This window comes from Candoia aspera, chromosome 5 (assembly GCF_035149785.1).
Source record: "Candoia aspera isolate rCanAsp1 chromosome 5, rCanAsp1.hap2, whole genome shotgun sequence".
Lineage (NCBI taxonomy): Eukaryota > Metazoa > Chordata > Lepidosauria > Squamata > Boidae > Candoia > Candoia aspera.
The window spans coordinates 116,971,042-116,980,975 of record NC_086157.1 but is presented as its reverse complement, the minus strand read 5'-3'; the positions used below and the strand labels follow the sequence as shown (position 1 = coordinate 116,980,975).

The 9,934-nt window shown below is 50.5% G+C and overlaps 1 protein-coding gene across 1 annotated transcript; it reads left to right on the top strand.

Annotated features, from left to right (window-relative positions):
• The first annotated feature begins 8,624 nt into the window (after nt 1–8,624).
• On the top strand, nt 8,625–9,569 carry LOC134498630 (olfactory receptor 51G2-like). The gene has a single exon (XM_063304790.1). It carries the CDS (start codon nt 8,625–8,627, stop codon nt 9,567–9,569), a length of 945 nt encoding a protein of 314 aa, XP_063160860.1.
• The last annotated feature ends 365 nt before the right edge of the window (nt 9,570–9,934 follow it).

The window sequence follows — 9,934 nt, the reverse complement described above, 5'->3', positions numbered from 1 at the left end:
TCCGGGAGTCCGCGGTGCCTCTGGCCTCGGTCGGTCCTCCTCTGTCTCTTGCCGCGCGGCTCGCCCTCCTTGCCCGCGCCGTTCCGGCCTCATCTTGCTGGTCTTCTCGCCGTCTACTCCTCCCGTGGCTCGTTGTCGTCCGGTGGGGCTCGGCGAGGCTGAGTTTATGACTCTCAGCTTTATGTCATGCGCTGCCTACCTCTGAATAACGTTCAGACGCTGGTTTGCAAATCAGGTTCTGGTTTATTTCAGGGCAGGTACAACGTTGGTAGAAAAAAGCTGAGAGTGACAGGAGCGCGCCGGTGCGGGGTTTAAATACCCCGCGCCGGTCAGCGCCCCCTCGCTCACGGTTACGTCACCCCCCTTTGTCCCATGCGTTGCCCTGCCATTGGTTGAGGGTTTCCAGGATCGCCCATCCTCAGGTTTCCATTCTTCTGCTGATTGCTTTCAGCTGGGCGATCCCCGTTGTATTGCCGCTGATGGCTTGGGTGGCTCCGTGATTCGTTTAGCTATTGTTTGTTAGCCGTTAGTCGTTGTGGGTTGATGGCTACTTAACTTGTGCCCCTTCACTTATTTCCTTGTCATTGTCATGAGTGCCATTGCGCTGATGACTTTAGCTCAACGGCACTCATGACACTGGCCAGTGGAGAATTTTGCTTCCTCACTGAAAGGGAAAGAAGCCAGAACCAGCTCTGCTGGTGCTTCTCCAGTTGTCTCAAATGTAGGAGTTGGGGAGAGTTTGGGTGGGGTCCAAAGTCGTCCTCTAGTCCATCCACTGCTATAGCTTCTGCTGCAATGGATGGCTGTCCATCTACCACCTCTTGAGGCAGTCTAGTCTCTTACGGAACAGTTTTAGCATGAGAAAGCTTTTTTGGATGTCCACCTAAATCCGTTTCCTTGTCATTTAAGCCTCTTGTTTCTTGTCCTGTCTTCTGGAAGAACAGTGAACAATTCTGCCCTCTCTATCAGGGATCACCTGTTCCTAAGGTGCCCAGAGGTCGGAGCTGCTGAGTCCAGAAGAGCACAGAATGGGAGAGCTGGACAGGATTTGGGGGGTCATTTAGCTCAACCCCCCCCCCCATCCAGCATCCCCGACCACCCGGCTTCTGCTTCACCCTTCCAGCCAAGGGGAGCCTGGCACCCCCAGGGCAGTCAGGCCTGTTGCTCTCTTTTAAGTCAGCACTGGGCCATTTGTCTGAATGTGCCTCCCCCGAGGAAGAGGAAACGGCTGTAATACAAGTCTTCAAGTTAGGGATGGAAAGAAGGGAGGTCTTAGCTAACCTGCCAGCAGAATTGGGGAATGCTGGATCGTGGTGGCCACAACTGTCACGCCCCCTACCTCCCTGTCTAAAGGCGGGTCATTTGCTGGCTCGGCTCAAGAGCTGTGAAAGCAAGTGGCGGGGTGGGGGGGGGGGAAGGCTAGACCGGGTGGGTCATCTGGTCGGATCAGGACCAGGGTGCCTCACGTACTTTGTCCAAGGGGAAGAAAGCAGCAGTCGGTGGGGGTGGGGGGCAGCTGTGGCCACGGCCACAAGGGAACTTTCTCGCTTTCTCGACACCACCCAGAAGCCGTGTAGGCCCAGCCTCTTCGCCATTTGGCCTGACAGGGAGAGAAGGTGCTCAGGTCTGCTCTCTTCCGCTCCTCCCACAGGGCCAGCTGCAGCTCTGGGGGCATTCATGCGTCCAGAAAAAGATCCTGGGAGCAAGGAAGAACTTCCCTTCCGTAGCTATTCATGATTGTATTAAAAGGTGGGATCCTGATCACAGAGCTCCCTCATGCTACAACTCCCTATTTCCTAGGGCTCTGCAGATTTCCCTGGTCTTTGAGCAGCGCAGCTTAGAAAGAGCCAAGGCCACTTTGAGGTGATCCTTTCGCCCATTAGTTTGTGGGGCTGGCATGGAAGTCTTTGGAAAGGAGAAGGGATCTGGGGCAGGCAGGAGCGGCGGCAAGAGTGGCAGCGTGGCATAGCCAAACACAGGAGCATTCTCTGTTTTCTGCCAAGGGGTGTTGGGCCACAGGCCACTCAGTTCCGCTCTCAGACAGCTCCATGCAACTGTCCACTCCCCTGTGAACTGGCCATTGTGCTGTCCTTTGCGGGGGAACATGTGCCTTCACAGCTCCGCAGCTCTTTCAGGATCGCCTGGACCACTGGGTCAAAGGCTGGTTCTTCAGAGACCCGGGCCCTCCCTGCTGGCACCACACCTTCTTCTTAGGGTTTATAATTCTCTCTCCTTATCTGGCCACTCCTTTGCTTCCCCCCTCCGTGTTGCTTAAAACAGCCTAAAAAAAACCTCTGTAAGAAAAGAAATGTGATGCGACTTTAGCTTCAGGAAGAAAATCTCCCAGCAGGAAGGAGTGGAAGAGGCCTGGGGAGCTCCAGGCTCGGGGCGTGTCCCTTGGCTGGGCAGCTGCTCGGCTGGCAACCGTCCTTCTGCCCTGCTCCCTGGGAGCCGGGGAAGAGCTGCTCTTACAGCCAGGGCTCAAGAGGAAAGTCACAGCTACCTCTTACCCCACAGCGATGTCCGCATTGTGTGCTCCTTGCCCTACCTCCGGGGGGGGGGGGTTGCGGCAGAAGGTGCTCCCCTGGGTCCTCTCCAGTGCTGAGCCCAAGAGGCAGGCAGGCATTATCTCCCTGGCTAAGAGCTTTCCCAGGGGCTCTGTCTGAGGAAGCCTCTTGGGCCGCTCTGCTGGGCCTCTGGCGAGACCGGAGGGGAGGGGGCAGCTGCTTTGCCCTCACTCTCTCCCTGCCTTGCGCAGGCAGCCTCTCAACTGCTGTAGGCCTGTGGGCCCCACTGGGGCTTCTACAACCTCCCTCCTTCTTTGCTGCTTCCTCATCACTGAACAGCCAAAGTTCTTCCTATGAGTTAGCTTATTTTATACCTCTTGAAGCATCTTGAAGGGTTTACAAATATAAAATGCATAATAAGCAATAAATAAAAACAGCATTAAGGGCTAACTGAAAGCGGTGGGACCCATAAGGAAAAAACCGTTGGCCGTTTATCTGGAGGGTGATGTGAGGCCTTCAAGAGGAGCCATATTAACTGGGGGGAGGGAGCACCTCTGGCTGGCACCGTCAACCTGAGCATCTCAGTGATCAGCTGATCTCACATCGTGGAGGATGTGATGTGCCAAAAGCAAACCTTTGAACCTGCCTTGGTAGCTCATTTGCGGCAAGCACATTTGCTTGACCACCTGAGACCCAACTCAGCAATTCCCCCCACCCAACATTCTGCACCCTCCTCAGCCAGCTTCAACCTGGCTGGCCCCTCTTGGGTACCTGACATGGCAAAGCCATCAACAGGTTCTTACTCAACCTGGGAATGGAAGCGTTTCCAGCCGTGCAGGATGAAAGTCAACCTCCTCCATGGAAGCTCACAGGCTGACCTTAGGCCAGTCAGTCTTCCCAGCCCAATGTACTTTGCCAGGGTGTTATTCTGGGGACACGCCAGGTACGCTGCCTTGAGCTCCTAGAAGTCAGTTGGGATAGGAATCCAGTAAATAGGTAGACTGACTGCTTCTGACAGTTCATGTTGTTGCCCTACCTTATCGCCTCTTGGATCTAATTCTGGCACCTCTTCTTCCCACGTTTCCCACAGCTCAATAGAAAACCTGCTTTATGCTTCCTGAGCAGTGCACCAAGAGGTAGCTGCTTATTGACACCCTCAGAATCCTGCCTGAGAAACTCTGGTTCCCAACGTATCTCCTTGGCCCCAGGCCCAAGTTCTGGACAAAGCAAAAGGTTAGGGTTAAGCCACTGTTGAGCGGCTCTTACCATGAGGACTTCGTCATGAGGCCCATTCTTCTGCTCCTTGGCTTAGGGTGGTGCTTGAGCTCTTTGGTTTGAGTTTTCCTTCCTTGTTTGCTGACTGGTTCTTTGGGTTTGGTCTGATCAGTCATCTTTTTTCTAAACAAGGTAAATTCTAATTTTTTTCCTATAAACTGCCCAGAGTCACTATGGAGTTGGGTGGCCTCGAAATTGAAATGATAGACAAATAAATAAATGAAATAATAAACCCCAAATCTGCTTCCTTGTCCATTAAACTCCTTGTCTCCTGCCCTGTCCTCTGGAACAGCTCGGATCAGCTTTTCCCTTCTTCTACATGACATCCCAGTTATGTCTCCCCACAGCCTTCTCCTTCCTAAGCCAAACAGACCACCCCACTTCTTCATACATTTTTGCATCCATCCTCTTATCACCTTGGATGCTCTTCTCTGGATGTGCTCCAGCTGGTCAATGTTCTTCCTAGAAGCTGATGCCCAGAACCAGATGCAATATTGCAGGTGTGGACTGACCAACACAGAGTGGAGAGAAGGATCTGGAGACTCCACTTCTGTGGACACAGGCTGAGACTGCATACCAGTTCTGCATATCCTTTCAAATCCTGCACCTTCTCATTTGATCTGTGCTTCCTAAGTGGTGGGCTTCACCTTTGCTAAAGTTTGTTCTGTTATTGTCAGTCTACGTCTCTAACCACCCAGTCATTTTGAATATTCTCTCCCTCCTACTTTTCTGTCGTCTATGAACCTGACCTGCATCTCCTCCCTCTCTTCATCTAAGTCATTAATGAAAATATTGAAGAGTGGAAGACCTGGGATAGAATCTTATGGCACTCCTGTTTATTGAACACTCCTTTGGTGGGGCTGAATATGTTGCATGAATCCAGCCAAGGAAAGGGTTAATGTGATAACCAGGCTCAGCCTGTTGTCTATCCCAGCTGCCTCTTCATCTCTCTGAAACCTGCTCCCAGGGTTAAAGATGGAAAATCTCTGGAGCCAGGGCCTTGAAACCCCCAACCACCCAGTTTTGCCAGGATAGATCTGGAGCCTGTTTCCCCCTGCCCACGCCCCCCCGACCCTTACAGCCTTCAGTCATTGGGAAAGGACCTTGGCAGCATCACTTAATTGGCCCAGGGTATACAACTGGGTGTCATCAGTGTACCTGTTAATGAATGACCTCACTCAGCGGCTTCATTCAGTTGTTAAACGAAGAGGCAAGAGAGTAGAGCCTGTCACGGCTAAGTAGAAAAGAGAACAGAACAGAGGTTATTTCATTAGGTTTATATTATTCTATTAGGTTATTTGCCAAGCAACAGAGTAAACATTCTGATTACTAACAGTTGGCTGCAGCCTATATAAGAGGCTTGGCTACCTCTGCTCTCTTTGCAGAAAACAACGTCTAGCTCAGGTGTGGTCGCTGTGTAAGTGTTTCCTTGGACTGGCTGCCAACGTTGACCCAGCTCTTGTTTGACATTCCTGAGTACATTGCCAGCCCTGTTTACCCTTTGAAGACCCTGGGTTCTTGGACCTTTGGCTGGGAGCCCAGTGGTCACTGTAGTCATGTACCTGAATAAAGGAACTTTGTTGCATTTATCTCCAGATGTTTTGTTTTTTATCTAGTGGGCATTTTCCCTACTGCACGCCTGAGTTTGGCTGTTTTCCTGTAGGTGTGTCGTTACCAGGTTAGGTAACATCATCAGTGCGAGGAAGAGTGAGGTCTGCTGGCTGTTTAGGAGCTTGCCCAGCCAGTCTTGGTGGGGCCTGGTTTGTTTCCTCCTTGGTGGTTCCTTGATTGGGCCATGGTTTCTTCCCTACTTATCTGGTGCCGTTTTCTGCTTCTCTGGGTGTTCACTGCTAGGGGGAATATGCTCTGGGCTGTTGGTTTCCTGCCTTGAGTCATGGGTGTATCTTTTAGATGGTATGTGGGTGGGGTTTATCTCTGTGGGTCTGTTAATGACTGATTTACTGGAATGCCAAGCTTCCAGGAATTCCCTAGCATTTTGGGATTAGGCTCAAGCTAAAATTCAACAGTTTCCCAGCTGAAATTGTGGCTGAATTTATCTAGGCATTGTGAGATTAGGGAATTTTCAGCATGTCTTCTGACTGCCAGTGGATGCTTGTGGATGCAACCTCTCAATCTTTTACCTGTCTCCCCTACCTAGGGCCTGTTACGGCCCTTAACTTGTATATTGCAGATGACTTTTGCTCCCCCCTCCCCTTTGGTTACTTGGGGTGTTTTGGAGGGATTTGTTTTGTTTGCTGTGGGGATGCCAAGAGGCTGCAGTAGTCTGCTGGTTGTCTCAGAGCCGCCTCTGATGCTTGGGAGCGGTACCCTTTTCCTGGGTTGGGATGGTTGCATTGCAGCCGGTTATGTAGTGAACTTCTGAATGAAGATGCGTTATTAACCGTTGTGTTGGAAGATGCTGCATAGGTGGTCTCTTTCCTCTCTCTGGCACTCTGGGTTACCGCAGTGTGCTTTTGCTCATCTGAATAATGCTCCTGCACAGCTCCTCTTGTGGACAGTTGGGCTGTTGCTCTGGTAGTGAAGCATTTGTCTAGTGTGTGTTGTTTTTCAATAAACCTGGGTCTGTAGTCTACCGTTGCTTCCTTTGCTAATGAGAATATCCAGGAAGAGTAGGTTGTTTTCTTCGTTTCTTGTAAATTTGATTCCTTTAAAGATTTTGTTGATCGTCTCAAGTATCTTCTCTATTCCTTTTATATTGTGATGAAGGAATCATCTGGGTAACAGATCCATATTTTGGGTTGTATGTGTGTGAGTGCTTTACTACACTTTTAGTGCTTCCTGTTGTTGGCAAAGTTGACCAGGAACAGGAAGACTAGCATGTCAGCTAATTGTAAGTCTTGCTACTTCTATATTGTATTTCTACTTCCTAGCTGGAGGTAAGAAAATCATTCTCTTTCCCCAACTGTCTGTATCTTCCTCTGGTTGGCAGTTGATCTCCCACTTTCTCTTCAGTTTCCTGCATTAAGTAGATGATCTTCATGGAGTTCCTCTTCTTCCTTTAGTGGATCTACAGGTCCCCACTCACCACTAAATCTGAGAGTTTTGGATTGGGTTGTCACTGACCTCTCCCTTTTAGAAAGGATTGGGGAGGAGTCACCTTGAAGGAAGCAGGGGCATGTCCCCTCCTCTGGACAATTGTACATCGGTACTGGACAACTTGTGTCCAGTTTCCAACTTCTCAGGGTTGCTGAGAAGGTTGTTGGGCTGCAGCTACAAAAGTCGCTAGATCTCATCACCTGGACCTCTTTCATTCAGGTTTCAGGCCCCACCATGGCCACGTTTAAGATCCTGAAGTCTTGTCTCTTCTTCAGGCCTTGCTCTTAAGGTGGCAGGTCCTGTGTATTTTACAATGGCTGTTTTATTTTGGGCAGCCTTATACATTTTAATCAATCAATCAATCAATCAAGTCAGGAAAGCAAGATCCTTGGCTGTTCTGCATGAGCAACCCTTGGCTACTGGGAAGTGAGGAGGGTACCTTGGCCAGACTCAGTGGAAAAAAATCCTCCTGGCAGAGGCAATGGGTGCCCTTGGGCCCATTAGCACTGGGCATCTCTGAGCACCCCTCCCCCCTTGGCTCTGTCCACTCACCTTCCCTCCCAAGGCCACAGAAGGAGCCCGGTGGAACCTTTCAGACCAAGGTGTGCATTCAAAACTCTGCTGAACCACAGCTCACTTGATCAGATTCATGGAGTGGCTAAACTGAAGTGGGATTTCAACAGGGAGGGGTGGAGAGGTGGGGCTTGGCAGAGGCAGGTTACATGTAGGACGGATGACGAGAACAACTGCCGTGTGAGGTCCAGCCCTGGCAGATCTCAAGGTCCCCAGCATGAGCTGGCCTGCAGGATCCCTGCCCTTCCACCCAATCTATCTCCACAGGTGCAGGGGAAGCCCCGGGGGAGCCAAGAGCAAGGAGCTCCATGGAGCAGCAGCTGAGCCAGCCGTCCCCAGGGAAGGAGGGCAGGAAATGTCGGCCATAAATATCCTCCCATTTGCAGGGAGCAAGGAAGGTTGGCCTCAAGCATGGGGCTGGAGACTGGATTGGCTTCTTCTCCTGGATGGTGACAACTACCAGCAGCAGCAGGAGCAGCCACCACTGCCACCAGCCCTCCCCGCCCACAAAGTAATGAAAGGTAGAGCAGCAGTAGAATTAGAATAAATCTGAGTGCAGGTCCTGAAAGGACATTCAGCAGGAACCACTGAGCCTGTCCAGAATAAGGAATTCGTCTCCTGGGGAAGAGGAGAGACGAAAGACCCGCATTCTTCCAAGTGACCACGTGAGTTTTCCACTGCTACTACTATTGTTTCCAAAATGTGAGCTAAACTGGTGCATCTGAGCTGGAGCTGAAGGTCTCCAGGAAGGAAAGTTGTGGGTTCGTGAATGCTTTAATCAGCAGAGGGAAGAGAAAGAACAGTAAAGACTGGGGCGCTGGGCGGGGGGACTCTGGAAAGGGGGTTGGAAGCAAACATCTCCTGCAATCTGCATTTCTCTTTGTATCTGGATCTCTCTGTGTGTGAACCTCTTTGTGCAGAAGCTGGTAATGAGGTCAAACAGGGAGGTAAGTCGAGAAGAATATATCTCAGCCTCCCCAACCTGTTCACCAACAGACATGTTGGAGTGGAACCCAGAAAATCTCCCCAAGTGGGTGCATATTATGGCAAATTTGACACATCTGGGAGCAGGACACCAACTTCTGCAGGTCCGGCAGCTATGAAAACAAACACCTGATGGGTGTGCAGCTTCATCAAAGATATGCTGAGGCCATCTGAATAACCTCTTGTGTTTTTTCTTCCCAGTGAACAAAACAAGCCAGAACTATCCCCATGTTCAGCAACCACTCAGAATTCAGCTCCCCAGTTTTCCTCCTGACGGGCTTTCCTGGGCTAGAAAAACACCACTCCTGGATTTCCCTCCCCATCTGCTGCATGTACCTCGTGGCCATCACAGGCAACTGCACCATCCTCTTTGTCATCAAGACGGACCAATCTCTCCACACCCCCATGTACTACTTCCTTTCCATGCTGGCGCTCTCAGACCTGGGCTTATCCTTTGCCACTTTGCCCACCATGCTGAGCGTCCTGTGGGTCAACCACCGTGTGATCCATTTTGATGCCTGCTTGGTCCAGATGTTCTTCATCCATACTTTCTCCATTATGGAATCTGGCATTCTTCTGGCTATGGCCTTTGATCGTTTGGTGGCTATCAGGAACCCCCTGAGATACAGAAATGTTTTGACCAATGAGACAGTGATCAAGATTGGAGTGGGAGTTGCAATCCGGGCAGCTTTTCTTGTGTTTCCAGCTTCCTGCCTCCTAAAGCGTCTAGAGTATGGAAGGATAAGCGTGCTGTCCTACTCCTTCTGCTTGCACCAGGACATTCTGAAAGTGGGGCTCTCAGACAGGAGGATCAGCAATGTCTATGGGTTAATGGTTATGCTCTCATCCACAGGGGTGGATTCACTGCTGCTTGTCTTCTCCTACTTCATGATCCTCAAGACTGTCCTGGGGGCTTTTTCCAAGGAGGAATGCTTCAAAACGTTGAACACTTGCTTTTCGCACCTCTGTGCTGTTCTGGGTTTCTATGTCCCCATGCTTGGCCTCAGCATGATCCACCAATATGGGAAGCATGCTTCCCCCATAGTTTTCATTATTATTGCCAACGTCTACCTTTTGTTGCCTCCTCTAATGAATCCCATTGTGTACACCATCAAAACCAAACAGATCCGCACACAGATCCTCAATAAATTTCGGAAGGGGAGAAACCAGTGAGAACCTCGAGGTGAGAACCAGAACTGTGGGACATATGGGGCTGTTTTCCTTTTCCCCTTTCCTGAGATGTTCTCCAGATGTGCTATGAATTCAGTCAGAAAAGGCAGTGCAAGGTGTAAGCAAAGGACGAAGCTGCCAGGACAATATATGTTCTATCCGGAGAGGGCAGGTTGTATATGTGGCTTTAGAGAATAGTCCAACTTGCAGAAGAAGGAAGAAATTTAGGAAATGGGAAGAGGCTTTTTAATGGAATCATGACCTGGCATTCCAGAACTGTGGAAGGAGGCTATCTGCTGCCCCACCCCCCTTTTTGCGATGGAACGAAGTCAAGAGGACTGAAAGCCATTTCAGTGCAGGCTGGCATT

Excerpts from the sequence above, each read along its gene's own strand:
- LOC134498630 (XM_063304790.1), top strand. The coding sequence starts at position 8,625 with ATGTTCAGCAACCACTCAGAATTCAGCTCCCCAGTTTTCCTCCTGACG.